Raw genomic sequence first — 24,810 nt, 5'->3', positions numbered from 1 at the left:
AATTGGACATCCACATGCAGAAGAATGAAACTAGACCACTCTCTTGCACCATACACAAAGATAAACTCAAAATGGATGAAAGATCTAAATGTGAGACAAGATTCCATCAAAATCCTAGAGGAGAACACAGGTAACACCCTTTTTGAACTCGGCCATAGTAACTTCTTGCAAGATACATCCACGAAGGCAAAAGAAACAAAAGCAAAAATGAACTATTGGGACTTCATCAAGATAAGAAGCTTTTGCACAGCAAAGGATACAGTCAACAAAACTCAAAGACAACCTACAGAATGGGAGAAAATATTTGCAAATGACATATCAGATAAAGGGCTAGTTTCCAAGATCTATAAAGAACTTATTAAACTCAACAGCACAGAAACAAACAATCCAATCATGAAATGGGCAAAAGACATGAAGAGAAATCTCACAGAGGAAGACATAGACATGGCCAACATGCACATGAGAAAATGCTCTGCATCACTTGCCATCAGGGAAATACAAATCAAAACCACAATGAGATACCACCTCACACCAGTGAGAATGGGGCAAATTAACAAGGCAGGAAACAACAAATGTTGGAGAGGATGCGGAGAAAAGGGAACCCTCATACACTGTTGGTGGGAATGTGAACTGGTGCAGCCACTCTGGAAGGCTGTGTGGAGGTTCCTCAAACAGTTAAAAATAGACCTGCCCTACGACCCAGCAATTGCACTGCTGGGGATTTATCCCAAAGATACAAATGCAATGAAACGCCGGGACACCTGCACCCCGATGTTTATAGCAGCAATGGCCACGATAGCCAAACTGTGGAAGGAGCCTCGGTGTCCAACGAAAGATGAATGGATAAAGAAGATGTGGTTTATGTATACAATGGAATATTACTCAGCTATTAGAAATGACAAATACCCACCATTTGCTTCAACGTGGATGGAACTGGAGGGTATTATGCTGAGTGAAGTAAGTCAGTCGGAGAAGGACAAACATTATATGTTCTCATTCATTTGGGGAATATAAATAATAGTGAAAGGGAATATAAGGGAAGGGAGAAGAAACGTGTGGGAAATATCAGAAAGGGAGACAGAACGTAAAGACTGCTAACTCTGGGAAACGAGCTAGGGGTGGTAGAAGGGGAGGAGGGCGGGGGGTGGGAGTGAATGGGTGACGGGCACTGGGGGTTATTCTGTATGTTAGTAAATTGAACACCAATAAAAAATAAATTAAAAAAAAAAGAAAATCCCCTACAGATCCAGGCTTTAAAGTTAATTTGTATAGAGTTTTGCAAAGAATTCCCGTAATTATTTTGTGTTCGTCTGTCATTAATGCCCCTTCCTTGTTCACATGTCTCTTCATTCATTCCTCTTTCAGCTTTCCTGTAACTTATTCTCTTCTCCATTTTGTCACGTTGACATTAGTTCACCGGGTCGGTCGCTGACCTTGCTGGGTGACTCAGAGCCTGGGATCTGCTCCTTTCCTCACCCCTGGTCAGAGGACTGATGATAAAGAGTTTTCCCCATCCCCAACCAGCCAATCTTTTCTCTCTTGCCTATAAGAGCTCCCCAGGGATATCATAACACCAAATGGGTGACTTTCTAAACAAAAGGGAGTCTGTTGTGGTACTTACATTGCTCATATTAAAAGCATTGGCTCCAGCGAGATTAATTTCTGGAGTATCTGGCATGAGGTGGACTGAAGTTTTATCCTTGTCCCAAAATTCTCTGTGCTTTGGCTGTGGAAGAAAACACAATAACAACATTACTTTGCAATTTGTAATTCTTCTAGTTCAGTGCACTACTTTCAACTTTTCTGATCTTAAATTTTTTCATATTAAGGAAAAACATCTAAAAGTTTTCCATGTTACTCAAATTTAATATGAAATTAATATTAATATATTTTTGTTTAAAACTTATAAACAACAATAAAACAATCCTACTAACATTACATATTAAAACCTAAAATCATCAATGGTATCATTTTACAAATAGATTACTGGGTTAATTATCAGTCACTTACAAGCATGACTTAATTTTAACATAGATGGGGAAAAGTGACTTTCAATACTAATATTCTCAGCATTCAACTTAGCAAGGACAACTTTTGGTGTGTCAACAATACGTGTCTACCTGAGGCTCTCTATAGGTGTCCGATAGACACTGTCTAGTAGGATCTTCTGAGCATTTTTGACTCTCAACTCTTCAGGAGACCCTGCAAGTCAGCCTTATAGATGGCCTGGGAAAGAAAACAAAGTTAGATAGAAGCGTTTTTTTTCTTTAATTATGATAAGAAAGCAGTTTCATGGTATATTTTACCTCCCACAAACTAATTAAAATTGAGCATTGGCCCGACAAACACAATTCATCATGTGTAGAGCAGGATGCATTAGAGCCCAGCAACGTTCTAGTCTGCTTTTTCTGTGGCGGGGCACCTATGCACTCATAAAGAAGAATGATGCAGAAGGAGCTCTCTCTCTATGGGATGCATGGAAGGTTTTCAATAATATTTAAGTAACCTCATACTAGCTCGGGTGGACTTTTAAAGCAATAATAACAGGCTTTCCAGTAAGTTTTCTATACAGCAGGCAGAAAGATCTTTATAAAATTCACAATTCAAATCTGACACCACAACATTCCTCTCATCACATGGCTTCCCATTGGCCTTAGGAAAAAGATCAAATTCTTTACATGGACTAGAAGGTGAGGATAATCTAGCACCATCTTATATGCTTCCCTTTGACCTACGGATTCTGTCCACACTGGTTTTTTGGTTTGTGATTCGTACACAGCCCTCTCCTTTTGCATATATTGGTCATTCTGTAGGAATCCCTGTGTCTTCCTCACAGAACCAGCTCCTGTCCTCCCTTGCAATCCCTATTAATGTAGTATTTCCTTAGATAATCTTTCCCCACCTCACTTTTTCATAGCACCATTGATCATTATTTCTCATCCATCAGATTTTTTATTGATATTCTCTAGTTAATATCTGTTTATTTGCTAGCAATGTAAATTCCCTAAAGTCTGAAACTTTGTCTTGGTTCTTCCTCTTCCTTCACCATTGGATCTTCAGTGCTTAGCACAATACCCGGCACATGGTGTATTTTAAAGGGATAATTAAGAATCCAATCCTATTGTGGTAAACAGTAACAAGGTTGTTCAAAAAATTGAGTATAGAAATACTGTATGCTCCAGTAATTCCACTACTGGGTATTTACCCAAAGAAAATGAAAACTCTAATTCAAAAACATACATGCAACCTAAATGTTTACTGTAGCATTATTGACAATAGCCAAGGTATGGAAGCAATCAAGAGATGGATGGATAACGAAGATATGGTTTATGTATACACACACGCGCACGCATGCATGAAATATTACTCAGGATACAAAAAAGGATGAGATCTTGCCATTTGTGACAACACAGATGGACCTAGAGGATATTCTGTTAAGTGAAATAAGTCAAACTGAGAAAGACAAATACCACATGATTTCACTTATATTTGGAATCTAAACAACAAAAACAAATGAATAAAAACAAGCAAACAAAAAAAAAGAAGAAACAGATCAATAGATATAGAAAAACACTGACAATTATAAAGAGGGAAGGGGTAGGGGGTTGGGCAAAGTGGGTGAAAGGGAGTGGGGCATACAGGCTTCCAGTTATGGAATGAATAAGTCATTGCGAAGAAAGGTACAGCATGGGGAATATAGTCAACGGAGTTGAAATAGGATTGTATGGTCACAGATAGTAGCTACTCTTCTGGTTGAATCACTATGCTTTACTCGTGAAACTAATGTGCCATTAGGTGTAAACTGTAATTTTAAAACAAAGAATTCAATCCCTGGTTCCACAATTTCGATCACAGTTGGCTTTTCATTTTCCCTAGATATCTCTTCCTTTTGAATTAGGATTTACATTTTCTTGGTCATTTGTTTCTTTTTTTCACTTTCCTGTAATATTTTTTAAATAATAAATTTATTTTTTATTGGTGTTCAATTTGCCAACATACAGAATAACACCCAGTGCTCATCCCGTCAAGTGCCCACCTCAGTGCCCGTCACCCATTTACCCCCAGCCCCTGCCCTCATCCCCTTCCACCACCCCTAGTTCATTTCCTAAAGTTAGTAGTCTTCGTGTTCTGTCTCCCATTCTGATATTTCCTACCCATTTCTTCTCCCTTCCCTTCTATTCCCTTTCACTCTAATTTATATTCCCCAAATGAATGAGACCACATAATGTTTGTCCTTCTCTGATTGACTTATTTCACTCAGCATAATACCCTCCAGTGCCATCCAATTGAAGCAAATGGTGGGTACTTGTCATTTCTAATGCCTAAGTAATATTCCATTGTATACATAAACCACATCTTCTTTATCCATTCATCTTTCGATGGACACTGAGGCTCCTTCCACAGTTTGACTATGGTGGACATCGATGCTAGAAACATCAGGGTGTGGGTGTCCTGGCGTTTCATTGCACCTGTATCTTTGGGGTCAATCCCCAGCAGTGCAACTGCTGGGTCGTAGGGCAGATCTATTTTTCACTCTTTGAGGAGCCTCCACACAGTTTTCCAGAGTGGCTGCACCAGTTCACATTCCCACCAACAGTGAAGGAGCGTTCCCCTTTTTCCATATCATCTCCCACATTCATTGTTTCCTGCCTTGTTAATTTTCCCCTTACTCACGAGTGGGAGGTGGTATCTTATTATGGTTTCTATTTGTATTTCCCTGATGGCAAGTTATGTGGAGCATTTTCTCATGTACTGGTTGGCCATGTCTGTGTCTTCCTCTGTGAGATTTCTGTTCCTGTGTTTTGCCCATTTCATGATTGGATTGTTTGTTTCTTTGCTGTTGAGTTTAAGAAGTTCTTTATAGATCTTGGAAACTAGCCCTTTATCTGATACGTCATTTGCAAATATCTTCTCCCATTCTGTAGGTCGTCTTTGAGTTTTGTGGACTGTATCCTTTGCTGTGCAAAAGCTTCTTATCTTGATGAAGTCCCAATAGTTCATTTTTGCTTTTGTTTCTTTTGCCTTCGTGGATGTATCTTGCAAGAAGTTACTGTAGCCGAGTTCAAAAAGGGTGTTGCTTCTGTTCTTCTCTAGGATTTGGATGGAATCTTGTCTCACATTTAGATCTTTCATCCGTTTTGAGTTTATCTTTGTGTATGGTGCAAGAGAGTGGTCTAGTTTCATTCTTCTGCATGTGGATGTCCAATTTTCCCAGCACCATTTATTGAAGAGACTGTCTTTCTTCCAATGGATAGTCTTTCCTCCTTTGTCGAATATTAGTTGACCATAAAGACATTAAAGGCATTCAAATTGGCAAAGAAGAAGTCATACTCTCCCTCTTTGCTGATGACATGATTTCATGCCGATGACATGATAAAAAAATGATATTTTAGTAACTAGTTAATAGCATACAAATAACAAGCTAGAAAGATATATGAGGAGTGAATTGTGGAGTAAAATTTCTATCTTAGTGAAGAACATTTTATATTTTAGCGTGTAAAGTATGATGGATATCCAAAATTCAAAAGAAGGGATTCTCAAAAAGGATTACATACAGATTTTGAAGTTTCCCTTTCTCATTCTTTAGAAACTTGATTCATATGCATTCCTTTGTATACTAATGTTATTCAGGTTAATGCAGAGTTTACATTTCTCTAAAAACTGGCCTAAATCTACCACTTGGCAACTCATGTCAAGGATGGGTATGGGTACACTTTTCTATAACAAATGTATTCATTAGGAGAAAGCATTCCTTGAAGCTCTGGGAACCAAGTTTAAATAATTAAAAGAACCTGTGATTTCCAGTAGAATGGGCAAAAAATATGAATAAATCTAAAAATATTTCAGGTAAACTAATGAAACACCACAGTGTGGAGACTACTACATTAAGGGAAACTAGTGAGTTTGGAGCATGCTGCTAACCTTTGAAATTAATTTTAAGGAAGTATCCCTGTCATTCTTCAATTGAGAGGCCATGGCAATTTTCATGTTTAGGAAACACACAGCACACGTTCAAGAATCTACGAAAAATTCTGGTAGCACCACCAAGAGTAAAAAATAAAACTTTCTAAATAAGCCTAGCTGTAAGGTAGACATTCAGTAAACTTGGTAAAATGCTAAAGGGAAGTGCTTATTAGGGAGAGTTGCGTTTTCCCAAGACCTAGGAGGAATGACCAGGCAAAGCTGTGGAAGGCTTTCTCCCCAGAGAACAGCTCATGACTCAGGCACCTCGGCTGGTCCTCTCTGCACAAGCAACAACTTACATCACTCTGCAGGTAGTGGGCTTTCCCGGCTTGGATCACATTGTTCTGGTCAGGAAAGCAAGACCAGTCAGTGGTGCAGATACTGGCGATAATCCACATCACTTGCTAAGGCCTGGGCTTCTTTGGCAGCTTTGATGGACACCATGTCCACTGGGATGGAGATCTTGGCCTTGTGGTTATTGTAGGCCTTTTTGTACAGCCTGCCATTCTGCATTTTTTTTAAATTTTTTATTTATTTATGATAGTCACACAGAGAGAGAGAGAGAGGCAGAGACACAGGCAGAGGGAGGAGCAGGCTCCATGCACCGGGAGCCTGATGTGGGATTCGATCCCAGGTCTCCAGGATCGCGCCCTGGGCCAAAGACAGGCGCCAAACCGCTGCGCCACCCAGGGATCCCCCATTCTGCATTTTTAACACAGTTGCTGCCCAAGCCAGCTTAGGGTCTTCCTTGGTATTGCGACATCCAATATAATGGCCTTTCTGTTTCTCGTAAGCGGTTTTCCATAGATACTGGTATACGTGAACAAAAAAGAAGAGTCATGTTTCTCAATTCACTTTTTCTAAACAGTCTGCTCCAAGTATGTCCACCTCCCTTACATTAGCCTTTTTTGGGCACTGTTTTTCATGAAGTCCATACTCTAAGATTTAGGATTCCTAACCCATTGGTTTGTCTTCTATGTCTACATGCATGAACACATTATGAGCATTTCTAAGGCAAGAAGTGTTCTTCTGGATTATCCCCAATACAGGCTTATCTAGTGTTTCCCAACCTTGAGTCACTGTCTACTACCTTCACCTTCTGCCACAATCAAGTAGCACCGTACTTCACACTTTAAATTTAATAAACAAAAAAATCTAGTCAATAAACTAAAGTATAAACTTTGAAATAGTTGTATTCTAAAATTTATAATCTCATTTAAATGGAAAAATATATTTCTAGCACATATTAACATATAACTTTTAAAAAAGGCTTGTCCATCCACTGGACAAGAACATCCTGTATGTTTAAAATTCTCACAGGAGAAACTTTATGTATGCTGCACTTCAAGAAACAACAGAACTTTTTGTATTCATTGAATTTTTATAAGTGCTTGTAAATTACATGATTTTGAGACGACAGTGAAAAGAAAATAAAAACCTGCGCTTAAACATAAGAACAACAGAACCAAGCCCGATGCAGAAGGGGCACCGAACTGTTGTACAAGTTATTCTTGGTTTTGCGATTTCAAAGCAAGACACTAATCACGATGATCTCCTTTCTACTTAAGTGTATTAATGGGGAATTAAGCTAAAGATCAGAAAAATATTCACTCCCATATGACATCTATTAGCGTTGGTTAAGGCTGGGAAAAAAGGAGCTCTCACATCACTGGCGATCTCCCTGGAAGCCCTGGCGTGCTGAATTGGGATGGCATCTTCCCGCAGGTCATAACCCTTCATCTTGACATCTTCTCAAGCTTGGTTACAATGTTTCTGCAAATGGAGATTGCAATGCCACAGTTAATCTGAAGAGGGAGCCACTGAGTCAGCCTTACTGATGTGTAAGAAAACCTGTTAATAAGTCACATGGAAAATTAGTCTCCCGTTAAGACTTATAAAAGAGGCTGGTTTCATACTGAAATTAAGTTCTAGTAGGTTTTTTAAATGAAATTTAGTAAAGTTCATTCTTTTCAAGAAAGAAATTAGGAGACAGTAAATCAAGTAAAAAATGAGAAAAATAGATAGCGTTTGGCTTTAAAAGGAAAACTCAGTGATGGGCCACTGAAAAGAGAACCAAGTAACACTATACTTGCATATATGTATGTTTTTCTGTGGTGTTTTTGGTGAAAGCAGTGCATGTTTCCTTCCAACAAAGATAAGGACACACATCTCTATTTATAAACACAACGTGCATATGCATATGCGTGCCCGTGTACGTGGGTGCTCACACGTGGCACTTCTCATTAGTTTAAATACTAGAAATCAAAGGAATGGTAGGGAAATGCCTTTTGCTAAATTTCCTCTGGAACATATCAACTTAAGTTTCAGTTAGGCAGAAAATATTGTGTAACGCAAGTGAGCGTGTAGCTCCTTACATCACTGATCTGTACGGCATTGATCTTGGACTGCAGCATCCCTGGGGTGTCCGCTGGCACATTCACATTCGCCTTCTCTCTCTCCCAGGCATCACGACACAATGGCTGCTAAAAACGAAAAACGAGAGATGGTTGATAAGTAAATAGGCCAATTACCGCACGAATAAAATTATAGGGACAGTTAACGGTTCTCTTTGGATGTTCTCAGATATGAATGATATAAATCTAGATCACATTTTGTTTTCATTGTGTGAATTTTCTGGGGTTTTTTTTTTTTTTGGTTGTTGTTGTTGTTGTTAAGTACTCTCCACAGCCAGCATGGAGCCCAACATGGGGCTTGAACTCACGACCTTAAGATCAAGACCCGAGCTGAGATCAAAAATCGAATGCTCAACTGACTGAACCACCCAGGCACCCCTTCATTTCTGTTTTTATTTAAAAGGTGCCAATAATGACTCCAACAAGAAGAATACATTGATGTGTGATAGAATATAACTGGAAAATGAATCCGAAATACAGTAGTAAAATGATCCTTTTTCATCAAGTCACATGTAATCATCTGGCAGGAAAACCTACATTGCAGGTAACTATGATAATCCACATCACTAATCAAATCCTGGCTTTCTTAGCCCAAATAACTATCATGGTATCGAATATTGAGGCCATCCCTGGACTTTTCAATTTCCCTCATGATTGAAAAGCAATAAAAGGTGGCAGTTCTGTGATCATGGTATTACCTGGGAGACTTGCATTACAAGCAAGACCTCAAAATGTATTCAAGAATGGGTATCCGAGTCTGCAGGATATAAAGATGCCGACCGCATCTATGTCAAAGTGTCATCTAGGTAACTGAACTGTAGATACCATTAACTTATTGACTACGAAAGTGTATCTGGATACATGAATGTTCAAGGTTCTAATCCTGGTAGTAGCAACTTAAATGTCACACAATTCTTATGGAGACTTCTTCAACACGTCCGAACACATCATCAACCCCACTCACCTCACTGATCTGTATAGCACCGATCTTTGCCTGGATGACTTCAGGGGTATCAACAATGCTGGTGAATTTGAAGTCCTCCGGCTTTATACAACCTCTCATTCAAGAGGTTCTTGAATGGGCATTCTTCACTCTCATCACTTCCACAGAACCCTCTGGCCACCATCCTATACCCTTCAAACATTCCAGGTCTGATCTGTACATGTTCCGTATGAAGGAAAGGACCACAGAGTTCAAAGGAGTCAAGTCTGCTCACTGTATCACCATGATGCCAGCAGGCCACACACTACCTCTATTTAAACTAGCTGGGTGGCCAGTCCCATGGAATGGAAGGATCAACAGTAAGTATTAATATTTGGTGTTACATCTCTGACACACATCTCTGGGAGAAGTTCACATAATCCTACAGGAATTGGAGCAGGGCTGACAAGTGACCCATGTGGAATGACAGCAATGGCACATTGTTTTGTTTTTATACAAGGTTGACCATCTGCGCTCACCACTTGAAATCTGCCTTTTTTGCACTACTGAGAATCACATCTGTAAGAACTTGAGAGAATAAGGTCTTCAGAGGCATATATAACGAGGAAAAATATATACTTCTACCTGTATACACCACTCTATCTATAAATGTATGTACCAGATAAACTTAAAATCCAACATTTCCTTACGTTTATATTTGTTTCTGAAATTTAGATATTTCATCATGCAACCGTAATGGGTTAAAAACAAAACAGTTGGAAGGAATAGGTATCATGATGACACTAAACGCGTGTCTTTCAATAGTAACTCTGAACGTGAATGGGCTTAATGACCCCATCAAAAGGCACAGGGTTTCAGACTGGATGAAAAATCAGGACCCATCTATTTTCTGTCTACAAGAGACCCATTTTAGACAGAAGGACACCTACAGCCTGAAAATAAAAGGTTGGAGAACCATTTACCATTCGAATGGTCCTCAAAAGAAAGTAGGGGTAGCCATCCTTATGTCAGATAAACTGAAATTTATCCTGAAGACTGTAGTGAGAGATGAAGAGGGACACTATATCATACTTAACGGATCTATCCAAGAAGAGGACTTAACAATCATCAACATATATGCCCCGAATGTGGGAGCTGCCAAGTATATCAATCAATTAATAACCAAAGTTAAGACAAACTTAGATAATCATACACTTATACTTGGTGACTTCAGTATAGTGCTTTGTACACTCGATAGGTCTTCTAAAAACAACATCTTCAAAGAAACGAGAGCTTTAAATGATACACTGGACCAGATGGATTTCACAGATATCTACAGAACTTTATGTCCAAATGCAACTGAATACACATTCTTCTCAAGTGCACATGGAACTTTCTCCAGAATAGACCACATACTGGGTCACAAATCAGGTCTGAACCGATACCAAAAGATTGGGATCGTCCCCTGCGTATCTCAGACCATAATGCCTTGAAATTAGAACTAAATCACAACAAGAAGTTTGGAAGGATTTCAAACACGTGGAGGTTAAGGACCATCCTGCTACAAGATGAAAGGATCCACCAGGAAATTAAGGAAGAATTAAAAGAATTCATGGAAACTAATGAGAATGAAGATAAAACTATTCAAAATCATTGGGATATAGCAAAAGCAATCCTGAGGGCGAGACACATCGCAATACAAGTAGCCCAAAAACTGGAAAGAGCTCAAATACAAAAGTTAACCTTACACCTAAGGACCTAGAGAGAAAGAGCAAATAGATCCTACACCCAGCAGAAGACGAGAGTTAACAAAGATACGAACAGAACTCAAGGAAATCGAGACCAGAAGACCTGTGGAACAGATCAACAAAACCAGGAGTTGGTTCTTTGAAAGAATTAGTAAGATAGATAAACCATTAGCCAACCTTATAAAAAAGAAGAGAGAGAGGACTCAAATTAATAAAATCGTGAATGAGAAAAGAGAAATCACTACCAACACCAAGGAAATACAAACAATTTTAAAAACATGAGCGCCATACGCCAATAAATTCGGCAATCTAGAAGAAATGGACGTGTTACTGGAAAGCCACAAACTACCAAAACTGGAAATGGAAGAAATAGGAAACCTGAACAGGCCAATAACCAGGGAGGAAATTGAAGCAGTCATCAAAAACCTCCCAAGACACAAAAGTCCAGGGCCAGATGGCTTCCCAGGGGAATTCTATCAAACGTTTAAAGAAGAAACCTTACCTATTCTACTAAACCTGTTTGGAAAGATAGAAAGAGATGGAGTACTTCCAAACTCGTTCGTTCTATGAGGCCAGCATCACCTTAATTCCAAAACCAGACAAAGAACCCACCAAACAGGAGAGTTGTAGACCAATATCCCTGATGAACATGGATGAAAAAATTCTCAACAAGATACTAGCCAATAGGATCCAACAGTACATTAAGAAGATTATTCAGCGTGACCAAGTGGGGTTTATCCCCGGGATGCAAGGCCGGTTCGACGCTCATAACACAATCAATGTGATTCATCATATCAGCAAGAGAAAAAACAAGAACCATATGATCTTTTCAATAAACGTAGAGAAAGCATTTGACAAAATACAGCATCCATTCTGATCAAAACTCTTCAGAGTGTAGGGAGAGAGGGAACTTTCCTCGACATCTTAAAAGCCATCTATGAAAAGCCCACAGCACATATCATTATCAATGGGGAAGCACTGGGAGCCTTTCCCCTAAGATCAGGAACAAGACAGGGATGTCCACTCTCACCACTGCTACTCAACATAGTCCTAGAAGTCCTAGCCTCAGCAATCAGACAACAAAAAGACAGAAAAGGCATTCAAATTGGCAAAGAAGAAGTCAAACTCTCCCTCTTCGCCGATGACATGATACTCTACATAGAAAACCCAAAAGTCTCCACCCCAAGATTGCTAGAACTCATACAGCAATTTGGCAGTGTGGCAGGATACACAATCAATGCCCAGAAATCAGTGGTATTTCTAGACACTAACAATGAGACTGAAGAAAGAGAAATTAAGGAGTTAATCCCCTTTACAATTGCTCCCAAAAGCATAAGTTACCTAGGAATAAACCTAACCAAAGAGGTAAAGGATCTATACCCTAAAAACTACAGACCACTCCTGAAGGAAATTGAGAAAGACAAAGGAGATGGAAAATTATTCCATGCTCATGGATAGGAAGAATTAATATTGTGAAAATGTCAATGTTACCCAGGGCCATTACCACGTTTCATGCAATCCCTATCAAAATACCATGGACTTTCTTCAGAGAGTTGGAACAAATTATTTTAAGATTTGTGTGGAATCAGAAGAGACCCCGAATACCTAGGGGAATTAAAAAAAAAAAAAGAAAGCCAGGGCTGGGGCATCACAATGCCAGATTTCAGGTTGTACTACAAAGCTGTGGTCATCAAGACAGTGTGGTCCTGGCACAAAAACAGACACAGATCAATGGAACAGTATAGGGAATCCAGAAGTGGACCCTCAACTTTATGGTCAACTAATATTCGACAAAGGAGGAAAGACTATCCACTGGAAGTAAGACGGTCTCTTCAATAAATGGTGCTGGGAAAATTGGACATCCACATGCAGAAGAATGAAACTAGACCACTCTCTTGCACCATACACAAAGATAAACTCAAAACGGATGAAAGATCTAAATGTGAGACAAGATTCCATCACAATCCTACAGAACATGGGCAACACCCTTTTTTAACTCGACCACAGCGACTTCTTGCAAGATACATCCACGAAGGCAAGAGAAACAAAAGCAAAAGTGAACTATTGGGACTTCATCAAGGTAAGAAGCTTTTGCACAGCAAAGGATACAGTCCACAAAACTAAAAGACAACCTACAGAATGGGAGAAGATATTTGCAAATGACGTATCAGATAAAGGGCTAGTTTCCAAGATCTATAAAGAACTTCTTAAACTCAACAGCAAAGAAACAAACAATCCAATCATGAAATGGGCAAAACACAGGAACAGAAATCTCACAGAGGAAGACACAGACATGGCCAACCAGTACATGAGAAAATGCTCCACATAACTTGCCATCAGGGAAATACAAATCAAAACCACAATGAGATACCACCTCACATCAGTGAGAAAGGGGAAAATTGACAAGACAGGAAATCACGAATGTGGGAGAGTATATGGAGAAAGGGAACAATCCTGCACTATTGGTTCGAATGAGAACTGGTGCAGCCACTCTGGAAAACTGGGTGGAGGTTCCTCAAAGAGTTAAAAACATATCTGCCCTATGACCCAGCAATTGCACTGCTGGGGATTTACCCCAAAGATACAGATGCAGTGAAATTCCGGGAACCCTGCACCCCGATGATTATAGCAGCAATGTCCACAATACCAAACTGTGGAAGGAGCCTCGGTGTCCATCAATAGATGAATGGATAAAGATGTGGTTTATGTATACAATGGAATATTTCTCAGCCATTAGAAACGGAAGTACCCAACATTTGCTTCGACGTGGATGGAACTGGATGGTGTTATGCTGAGTGAAGTAAGTCAGTCGGAGAAGGAGAAACATTATATGGTCTCATTCATTTGGGGAATATAAAAAATAGTGAAAGGGAATAAAGGGGAAAGGAGAAAAAAAGTGGGAAATATCAGAAAGGGAGACAGAACATGAAAGACTCCTCACTCTGGGAAATGTGAACTAGGGGTTGTCGAAGAGGAGGATGGCGGGGGGTGGGTATGACTGGGTGACTGATGGGCACTGAGGTGGGCACTTGACGGGATGAGCACTGGGTGTTCCTCTGTATGTTGACAAATTGAACACCAATAAAAAATAAAATTATTATTAAACAAAAGGAAAAAAACAATTGGGACTGAAATTTTCTACCTAATTACACAGAGTAAGAGAGATTTTCTTTGTCTTAAGAAAAAAGAATTGCCCCATAAGGAATCCTCCATAAAACAATGTTCCAAATGATTCTTTTACCATGAAATATACAGATTATGTAAGGTTCTATTAAAATCACCACTTAAATTATATCCCTAGGTAGTACACCGTGACACTATTCACAGAGACACACGTCTCCCCCAAGAGTCTGGTGACAAATACATGCACATCACTCTGCAGTTCGTAGGCCTTCTTAGCCTGCCAGATCACATCATTCTGTCCTGTCAAACATGTCCGCTGGTGCAGATAATTACAATGATCAATATCACTAACCAGGACCTAGCACTTCTTAGCCTGAACAAGTGACATCATGTCCAATGGTGTATTGGGAATTCTTTCAGACTTCTCATAAGCTTTCTTGTATTTTCTGTCACTCTGGATCTTGGCAGTGTGTATAGACCATACCAATTTGGGGTCATCTTGTAGGGTGCGGAAACCCACGTGGTGGCCCAGTTGCTTATGCTAACCTTCTTTGTACTTGTACTAAAGTGGTGAAAAATCAGATAAACAGATATATGAAAATAATGTAGTACGGTCTTTTGAACAAATGTTTTCCGAATATTGGCAGTCATTTTATATTTCAGTTCACTCTGAGCAAAATAGAGCTATTTTAGGTAGTTTGATAGAGAACGGGAATAAATCAGGAGGGCAATAGGATGGTGAATAAGAGTCATTACAAAAAATTATAGCTGACATTTACTGAGCAATGACTATATATGCCAGACACTATTATGAGTGCTTCATATGTATCAGGCTGATCCGTGTGAAACTGCTGTGTTTTTTAGCAAAAAATAGTTGAGTAGTAGCAACTACAATCCCATTTAATCTTCCCAACATCTCTGTGAAGTGCATACTATTATTATTACATTTTTCAGATGTGGAAAATAAGACACAGTGGGTGTAATCATGGGTCTCCAAAGGCCGCCTGAATGGTGGAACATTAATAAATTATCTGGTCCCCCAAGAGGACTAACAATACCTCAGTAGGAAAAAGTTATTTGTGTGGTTTGGGAGACAGGTAAAAATGGCGCATATTTCACAGGAATGGAAAGCAAGGTGATTGGTTTGAATCAGATGACAACAAAAGCCCTGGAACAAGAGTTTCCATCTTGTTCAGACTTGTCCTAAAAGTGTCTTAGGACTAGACTAAGGTAATATCTTTTCTATATTTGGATAACATAGAAAAGTTTGGACAAAAGGGAGGGAGAGACACCTGGGAATAAGGCAGATCCTATAGACTGGCTACTGTATTTAGAGACAAAAATGAGAAATAAGAGGGAAGAAACAGGTGGATACACAAGATAAAAAATAGAGAAGAGCCCAGATAAAGGGAACAGGATTGCTTAAAGATTTGGAGCTGAGGGTGGGAGGTAGGGAGCTTGGTAGGATAATTATTTTGACTAAGTTTTTAAATTACTATTAAATGAACTTCAAAAGGTTGCTGAGAGCATTATACATAAGCCTCCAGTATAAAATCTTATGTATAGAATGTGATTTCGGTCTTGTCTGATATGAAACTTTCAACTGTGATCTAGATTTATGGAGAATGTCATAAATATTTGGGGGATAAAATGACACTGGTCAATAATCAAATAGATTGTTTCCTGAATTTTTCCCAAGAATTCTGCATAGATTCTTCATGTTTTTTTTTTCACTTCTACTTGGAAACAACCAAGAAGTTATACATATACCTCATCTATGCTAACCTTAATGTGCTTCATTCGGTTTTAATGTTTTTATTGTTTTGAAGATGTATCTGACAGGGAGAGAGAATGAGAGAGAGCATGAACACAGGCAGGAGGAGCAGCAGGCAGAGGGAGAGGGAGAAGCAGGCTCCTCATTGAGCACAAAACCTGACATGGGGCTTGATCCCAAGACCCTGAGATCATGACCTGAGCTGAAGGGAGATGCTTAACTGACTGAGCCACCCAGGTGTCCCCATTCTAATGTTTTTAAATAGAGAAAGTCTTTAGTTAGTGCAAAACAAAATAAAATTGTTTACATAGATTTTTTAACCCCCCTCGTCGATTGTTAAAAACACTACTGTGTTCGTTACAAGAAAAGCTAAACCACAAGGAAATAGAGGCCATACCTCACTGGAAATATCTCTGGAGTCTTTGGCTTGCTTGATTTCAATGGCATCTGCTTTGAAGTCATAGCCTTTCTGCTTGGTCTCATTCCAGTCTTTTTGGTAAAATTTCTGTTGAGGGAAAACTCAGGTTTGTTTACAAACATTGAAAATAAGTGAATACTCCAAGTACTCAAAATATGAATATGACAAAATGTGAATGAAGACAGGATAAGGAAAAACAGGGATTTCTGAGTTCCTCTGGTTGTTGGCTATTTCCTTAATGGAGTGCAGGATACTTCTGACTAAGATTTTAAAGCTAAACATCTAGACCTAGTAAATGTTTGAATGCTTGTCTTCATCACAATATGGTACACATCTGAAAATACCGCAACACGCAAAACATGGAAACTAAGAATCAACTGTGAAGCTAGAAAAGCTTCATCAAGGTCTCATGTAAGGTCCGGTAAGATATTTTTTTTCCTAATGTTGCCTTTTGACTTTTCAGAGGTCCCTGCTCAAGGGACATGACATAGATATGTTATCGTTTAGATATGATCTTAATAATTTAAAATCTTTTAACTTTCTGATGTGGAAAATAAGACACAAAGCTAATGGCTTTGAAATATTAAACAAGAATGCTCTGGATCAATCAAAAATTTATAAAGATAAAGGAGACTGTCACCTCATACTCCCTCAAGTAAGAGAAATTCAACTAGGTATTTCAATATTCTCTATTAATATATGATGAAACTGAGCTGTGAACATTGGATATCGAACAATGCTTTCAAGATTGAAAGGAAGACACCGATAGAATACAGATATCCCAACTCTTTGTAGTCCTGGGACCCAGCCATGTATTTAAACTAACATTTAAAAGGGAGAATTTCATTCATACTGCATTAGGAATAGAAAGCTAAAGAAAAAATGTTTAGCACCAAAAGCTGTACACATTTCTAAGATAGGTAATTTGTCCATTTCATTATACCACACTCCCAAAGCTGACATATATTATCCTATGAAGGTATTTTCAATTCGTATTTATGCCTCTTACATTGCTGATTTGCAGGGCATTTATAGGGGCCTGCAGCATGCCTGGCATGTCAGAAGGAATGGTGATGTTGGTTTTATCTTTATTCCATGCATCTTGATATAGTTTCTGTGGAGAGAAGGGAAATGTTATTTGAGTAGTGGATATAGACAATAAATTGGGCTTTCATTGTGATTTCACTGAAAACCCCACAACTTTGAATTTCATCCATGACAGTCCCCCTAGGCTATTCCTGGGGAGAGACATTTCGGCTGGGGAAAGACATCTTCATTGAGTGACAATAAATGGACGCCATATCTTTCCTTACAGAGGATGATTCTTACAGAAATCTGGTTCCTGCAGAAGGAAATGCCCTGAATATTAAATAGCCTCCACATGCAGCTCTCCATGAATCATGCTACAATCACAAAACCTCCCTGGTTCATTTAAGATGACTCACCACATAGATTAACATGCATGAGAATGTGAGTTTTAGTTAAAAAAAGAAAAAAACTTTCCTGAATTCAGAAAGAGTAGAGAATACTATTTATCATTCTACATGTCACCAATGAAATGGGTCTGCCAAGAGTGACCATGCCCTCTTGCTGGGAATCAAGGTGGTTTATATACTTAGTGGAATATGGTTTTACCTTTGGCCTGTGAGTTAATAAAGACACTGTCAGTGACTGTAACAGGAGAACACAAAGCCAGCAAAAACCCTGATCATCTACCATGCTTTTTGGTAAAGGTGCATTTCTCAAATATCTTCCTGTATTGTGAAGCCTACTAAGACAGGAAGAGAATCACCCCTGAAGTGCCAACATTCCTGGGCCTGTCACACTCACATCGCTCTGAATTTGATTCACATTCCTGGTGTGCTTGCTTGAGACTCATGGCATCGGGTAGGTACATGTAATGGTGTACGGGCTGTTTGTAGTTGATATCGCTGACAACATCCCGGGACAACTTCGCAGCTGTAATGCTAAGCATGTCCCCAGGGGTATGGTAGCTCATTTTGACGTTCTCATAGTTCCTCTTGTGTTCATGATCCGACTACAGTTTTGCCACATTCATGTAATGGACCAGCGTGGGATCATCCTGAAGGCTTCTAAAACCCACATGCTTTCCCTCTGACTTCTCATAAGCTTCCTTGTATTTATACTGCGAAGGTAAAATTTGGTTAGCAAAGTCCTCGGCGTTGATAACATTAGGTATAGCAAGAATAGCCACACACAAAGGCACTTTGACACTGTGACTTTCTGGAAGACTACAAGAAATCCAAACCATACCTGCCCACTCCTATGTGCCCCAGAATATTCAGAGTGAAAACAGTTATTTCCAACACTGCTGGGATAGAAATAGGTAGGTATCATGATAAATTCAGGACCAGTTTTTTTCTTTGCTATAAATCCTACAAATGCTTTTGTATGTCGGACTTCACTTAAACAACCCATCTGAATGTTCATCCTTAATGCAACAAGACATTCCAAACATAAGGCCAGTACCTCTTGGTTTCCTAGGGATGTGAATTTTCCCAATCCAATATGGCACCACCACCACAGAATGTTATCATACATCACAGGACGTTAGAAATTGGTATGAAAACCTTCCATTTACTGCTCCCATTGACTGAGTGATACGTATGCAACTGACGCAGAAGAAAATCCAAAGAACTCTGTGAGTTCACACACAGTTTTTCTTGGGAGTAGGGGGTGGAAAACTTTACTATGTTGTCTCAGGCTGCTGGAGTAAGGTTAGAACAAACCCCTCTTCTTTCTAGGGGGCATCAATTTAGATACTGCATAAGCAGGTAGCCAGGCCTTTCCCCCCCCATTTCTCGGCAGCCACTTTCCAAGCCCCCTGCTGAAGCAGCTGCCGATGAGTTCAGGAACAGGAGGGGCAGGAATGGCTGGGAGCTTCCCCTGGCAGTAAAAACCTCAGCACAATGCTCCACAGCCCAAGCTCTCTCACTGCTGGACCCAGCAATGGTGTATAGATAGAGTTGTACGGTAGGTAACAGGTCAAAACCTCAATTTTTATAGAAGAGAACTCAAATCCACTTAAATTCTGCAGAAACTCTGCTCGTGCCATTTATGCACTGATTTATAAACAAGAGCTTAGCATGCACTGATTTATAAACAAGAGCTCAGCAGACAAAAGGGTCACCGAGACATTTCTAGGTATGTTAGAAAGAGCCCTGCACAAGGCCTTAAAGAATGATAAACTCACATTTAGACTTTCATTTTGTCCTTAACCGAGAAATGTACTTCCTCGTGGTGTGCACATCTTTGAGGGACGCATTTTCAGGGACCTCTAAGGAAAGCTGTAGAATTCTTCCATCCTGAGCTCCCCTGTGGACTGCACACATGGGCATCTTATTTCTTCTCCTTTCCCAAACTGTAACTGTAGCCCTCAGAATAGTAGGTGACAGTGAAGTCTACGGGGCATGTGTGCTGTTTGACATTTTTGATCTGCAATGATAAGAAGTGGAAGTGTATACTTTTCCTATTGCAGATGAAATGGCATTGATTTACATACATGAAAATTAAATTCAAGAAAAATGGACCACACCTTTACCCATTTGGTTTACAAAATCCTTACATTTTATACATCATCTTTTCAATCTTCTTAATACAATTATTATGCAGGCAGTCATTTGAATTTAATGTGTTACTGTCAGGGAGGGTGTTCTCACTGAAAATTAATGTAGGCTGTCAAGGAAATGTGTCACTAGGGGTAATCTGGCCTACGAATCAGGGGAGAAAGTGGTTGTCAGATTTACGATAGCTCTACCAAGTGGGGTCAATGGAAAAGAATCACAGAATTTTGAAAAAATGACAGCTCCTCAAAACAGTATCTTGTGGAGAATTTCAACGTCATTAACTCGACATATTGTTTTCAATGTGGCAACATTTAGACAAGCACACATTTGATTAGTTTTTTAAAAGGCAATGCACCCACATTTCACCGAAAATGTTTACTCACATCACTGGCAATGTTTCTGGATGCTTTGGCTGCAGTGATGTGCAGCCTCACCTAGCGCATTGTTGCCCTTGGCTATTAAATCATGCCAGTCCCGTTTGTAGCAGACCTGAGGTATGAGGGAAAGAAGGAGGTCAGCATGCTGTACATGGATCAGCTGAAGTGAGTCCCCAATTGCTGGGACTGTTTCATTCGTTTCCAGATATAAGCTAAAGGAATCTTCTACAGTACATTTTATTTTGGGAAGTCACATTAGCAAAACATTACACCTTGTGTAGCATGACATTACAGGATGCTGCACCAATTATACACCCAAACCTGGTTTGAGTACAGAGCAAAGCAGGATACTGAGAAACTGGAGTGGATCTGGAAGAGAGGAATAAAGGTTCTTTCTGGAAACCTTGGCGTGTGAGGACCAACTAGAGAAAATGAAGTTGTCCACTCTTATGGAAGGAAGGTCAAGGGAAGACCTGGTGGTTAGCTTTAGAAATTTCAGGTCTGCTGTAATAAAAGGATTTCATTCATTCTTATTTTTCTGCAGGATAATAACTCTCTCCACTTGCAAAATGAGGAAAACCAACTCGAAGTTTGAGAGGAATAGATGTTGGGCTCCACGTAAGGGAGAATGTCACATCCTTTTGGAATTATCCTGCCCTGGAAGAGGCCGACTTAAGAGGCAGAGAGCCATCGTCATGAGATAGGCTCCATCCAGTGTGTGTGTGGGAAACCAACCTAAATAGTTATCAAGGCCCCATCCTACTCTGAGATTCTATTACTGTACCACCTTGTCTGGGTTTCACACCCCATTGAAAACCCTACTTACGTCACTCATATTGTAAGCATTGCACTTGGCCTAGAGAAACAGAGGAAGATCAGGACTCATAGTGTATTTATGTTTCACATCTTCTCCTTTAGCTTTGTAGAAGATCTGCAATACGCAATCACAAAAATAACATGTATCACAGAGAGTACAAAAAAGAAAATGCTTAAAGTGAACACCAATAAAAAATAAATTAAAAAATAAAAAATAAAAAAAGGAGTATTTGGAATAAATCATGAAAGGAACTACAATGGAAAGGATGGAAACTGAGTGTGTGTGGGGGAAGTTAGAGAAAAATACAAATCATGAGAGACTCCAAACTCTACAAAACAAATAAAGGGTTGCCGATGGGGAGGTGGGTGGGGGGATGGGGTAACTGGGTAACAAGCATTAAGTAGGGCAGTGGTGAGATGAGCTCTGTATGTTATACCCTATGCTAACATATTGGATTTAAATAAAGTATGTTTTAAAATAAAAGAAAAAATATTCCAAAGGAAAAAGTTCTAGGTATACTAGAAGATGTCTTCAAATGTCTTTTGAAGTCATTTATCAGAAATCCTTCCAATGTTATGAGCCACTAAAATACTCTCAATAGCTTGTGTTTTCACACCCCACACACTGACCTCTTCCCACAAAACTCCCCAAAATCCTCAAAAATCAGCAATTAAAATTGTCATCTTACATTTGCCAAAGGGCAAACATTACTTTGCTGTTATCTTCTAAAAATAAAGTTGTTAAAAGCAAAATAAAGGGATCCCTGGGTGGCGCAGCGGTTTGGCGCCTGCCTTTGGCCCGGGGCGTGATCCTGGAGACCCCGGATCGAATCCCACATCGGGCTCCCGGTGCATGGAGCCTGCTTCTCCCTCTGCCTGTGTCTCTGCCTCTCTGTCTCTCTCTGTGTGACTATCATGAATAAATAAATAAAATCTTTAAAAAAAAAAAAAGCAAAATAAAATGCTTCAATTGTACACTTAAAGGAGTTATTCCCAGCACAGTCCCTCTACTACTTCTATTGTTAAAAATCAAAGGTATTCTCCTATTTTTAAAAAAGTCAAGCATTTTTGTCATTTTCAGAAAGACCTAAAAACTCCGTGTATTAAAATAGACAGAAAAGTAGAAAACAGTGATCTTTGATGGCTAGAAATGAATGGAAATCATTTCAAATGCAAAACCCTAATTTGAATAAATGGAGTTTACCAAAGTCAGAAAAGTCCAATCTTTGCTAGTGGAGTAAACCGGTCTTGTTTTTGTTTTGGGTTTTTGATTCTTAGAAAATGGCATTTAGAATGAGACTTTCACTTCTGCTAAAAAAAAAAACAAAAAAACTTTCCAATTACAATTGTAGCACTAAAACCATATAATAATTTCCTCATGCTATGAGGGCGCTTCTACATAAACCCAGTGTACTTAAGAGGTTTACCATTTCATACTTACCCTATCTTATCCTTTTACAGATGTCAGGAAGACAGCTAGGTCCAGGATGTAGAACTTAGATTGTATCCTCCTCTTGGTAATAGAAAAGAAATTGCTTGATTTCTAAAATCTAAAATACAACTGGAACCACTAGATTTCCAGTCTCTTGACTGTCATTTATCACATAAACCTTTAAGCAGATTATCACATGTAAACTGTTGTCTATGTATCACAAAGTCTAAAGAGGCTGATATCTATTTGAATTCTCAAATCCTAAATAATTTCTTCTAGGCATCCAAGAGCTAACGTTATTCCCTCACTGCCTTTAGAAACCATAGCTAGGCATTCACAGAGTCTCACCGATTCTACCCTCTACACATCTCCTCTGCCATTGCTAGTGCTTTAGTTGAAGTCCAAAGGAGTCTTCTGCTAGGTTTCTGTAAGCACTTTTAATCCATCTTCTTACCTCCATCTCTTCCCTCATCAATGCCATCTCAGCACTCTTGGTCAGAAGTATCTTTTAGAACACAGATCTGATAATCCAACTCCATGGATTACGATCTTCAACACCTCCCATTACCTACCCCACAATCTCCAGAGTATAAGCACACAAGATCCTCAATGATCACATAATAATCCCGAACCCTTCACCGTCCTTCCAGTTCATTAGCTCTTGTTGGTCATCATGATTTTTTCTTTCACCAGGAATGCACCCTTCCCTTATTTGCCAGGGAAGCCTTGGTGGGGGGTTACCCTCTTCTCTTGTACTTGGCACATACCTCTCCTGTAGCATTCACCTCTTGGTGTGGCAATGCTCTGGTTCCATCCATGCCTTTGTCTTACACTCTTATATCCTTGTCATCTCCTATCTATCTCACCACTCATCATCTATGGCGTCTTTATAGCATCAGCATATAATACAATGCCCGGCTCAGGGAAGGAGTTCAAAAACGTTCATTCAATGGATTAATAAATAAATGCTTTCCATGTCCCTTTAGTTCTTCTACACACTAAGCTTCCCTTTAGGTCTGACCTTAGCCAGGTCATACACATCGCTCATGGACAGCCAGGCAAATAACATACTAATCTCCAAGACCTAAGTTTTCTTTTTTTTAAATTTTTAATTTATTTATGATAGTCACAGAGAGAGAGAGAGAGAGAGAGAGAGAAGCAGAGACACAGGCAGAGGGAGAAGCAGGGTCCATGCACCGGGAGCCTGATGTGGGACTCGATCCTGGGTCTCCAGGATCACGCCCTGGGCCAAAGGCAGGCGCCAAACCGCTGCGCCACCCGGGGATCCCCAAGACCTAAGTTTTCAAAAGCCTCTATAATATTTGTGTATGATGAATTCTGAGAAGTAAAACCATATACGCATGTGAGTTATTTCCCTGTACTAGTATTTTATATACGAACAGCAAATATATGCAACTTAATATGGATCTGAAGGTGATGAGTTTGTTAAAGTGTCTGGAATTCAAGTTTAAATTTTGTGTGTGTATATACAGGTGTAGTACAAGAGTAGAACTTTTTCATCACAACAAATTTATCCCATAACACAGTATTTCAAAGGCAGCTAAAAAGGAAGATGTTATAAAAAGGAAGATAAATAGTAATATAGAAGAAAAAGAAAATGTTAGTGCCCAAACTAAAAATAATTGTTGTGGTTGTTCTTGTTTGTATTCCTAATGGAGCCCAATGCAGGGCTTGAACTCATGACTCTGGGATTAAGACCTGATCTGAGATAGCAAGAGTCTGACACTTAACCAACTCAGCCACTCAGTCAGGTGACCCCCAAACTAAAAATAATTGTAATTGCAATTTTAAAATACATAAAGTAAAAGGAAAATTAATGGCTCAGAAGAATTAAACTTTTGAGCTGATATTTATTTTGTTGAAGCCTCCTCCCTCCATTCTTGGCCCCCTCTTTTGTACTTACATCACTGACTTGCTTTGTGTTCTGTTTTGCCTGGACCATAACTGGGGAGTCCACGGTGCTGGTAAATTTGAGGGTGTCTGGATGCTTCCTGTACTTCTTTTCATTCAGGGCATCACCTGCTTTCTTAACGTTTTCTACATCTAGACTGCCAATAGGTATCCACCCTATGCGTTTCATCCAGGTGTTGTAGTCTTCCTTGCAGGCATTCTATTGCAAAGGGAAAAAAAAGGAGTAAGTGCCCCAAGCAGTGGGTTCTCATGCACTTTCTGACTTTAGGAGAGGATTATCCTGTGAAATAAGTGTCACTTACA

At 39.4% G+C, this 24,810-nt stretch overlaps 1 protein-coding gene across 3 annotated transcripts; it reads right to left on the bottom strand.

Annotated features, from left to right (window-relative positions):
- Positions 1 to 1,331: 1,331 nt before the first annotated feature.
- On the bottom strand, positions 1,332 to 24,583 carry LOC144299382 (nebulin-like). Of its 3 annotated transcripts, XR_013366115.1 has the most exons (11): positions 24,500 to 24,583; positions 22,585 to 22,656; positions 21,154 to 21,258; positions 20,334 to 20,439; positions 18,194 to 18,509; positions 17,373 to 17,477; positions 16,343 to 16,450; positions 8,340 to 8,447; positions 7,630 to 7,737; positions 2,121 to 2,226; positions 1,332 to 1,726 (listed from the first exon to the last, which is right to left on the bottom strand). XR_013366115.1 is itself a non-coding variant. In XM_077874942.1 (9 exons), the coding sequence occupies exons 6-9, from the start codon at positions 17,418 to 17,420 to the stop codon at positions 7,717 to 7,719; spliced, it is 285 nt and encodes a 94-aa protein (XP_077731068.1). In that variant the 5' UTR covers positions 17,421 to 17,477; positions 18,194 to 18,509; positions 20,334 to 20,439; positions 21,154 to 21,258; positions 22,585 to 22,656; positions 24,500 to 24,583; the 3' UTR covers positions 7,579 to 7,716. The 3 variants fall into 3 exon arrangements, 1 of the variants encoding a protein (XP_077731068.1); XR_013366116.1 differs by lacking the exon at positions 22,585 to 22,656 and having other exon boundaries at positions 24,500 to 24,577; XM_077874942.1 differs by lacking the exons at positions 1,332 to 1,726; positions 2,121 to 2,226 and having other exon boundaries at positions 7,579 to 7,737.
- Positions 24,584 to 24,810: the final 227 nt, after the last annotated feature.

This window comes from Canis aureus, chromosome 27 (assembly GCF_053574225.1).
Source record: "Canis aureus isolate CA01 chromosome 27, VMU_Caureus_v.1.0, whole genome shotgun sequence".
Classification (NCBI taxonomy): Eukaryota; Metazoa; Chordata; class Mammalia; order Carnivora; family Canidae; genus Canis; species Canis aureus.
The sequence above is the reverse complement of the archived record's forward strand: the minus strand, read 5'-3'. Positions and strand labels throughout refer to the sequence as shown.

Coding starts and splice junctions, on each gene's coding strand:
- LOC144299382 (XM_077874942.1), bottom strand. CDS start 17,420: ATGCCAGGCATGCTGCAGGCCCCTATAAATGCCCTGCAAATCAGCAAT. Junction 16,451..17,372: donor ATGCCCTGCAAATCAGCAAT/GTAAGAGGCATA, acceptor TTCCCTCAACAG/AAATTTTACCAAAAAGACTG. Junction 7,738..8,339: donor ATGCCGTACAGATCAGTGAT/GTAAGGAGCTAC, acceptor CTCCATTTGCAG/AAACATTGTAACCAAGCTTG.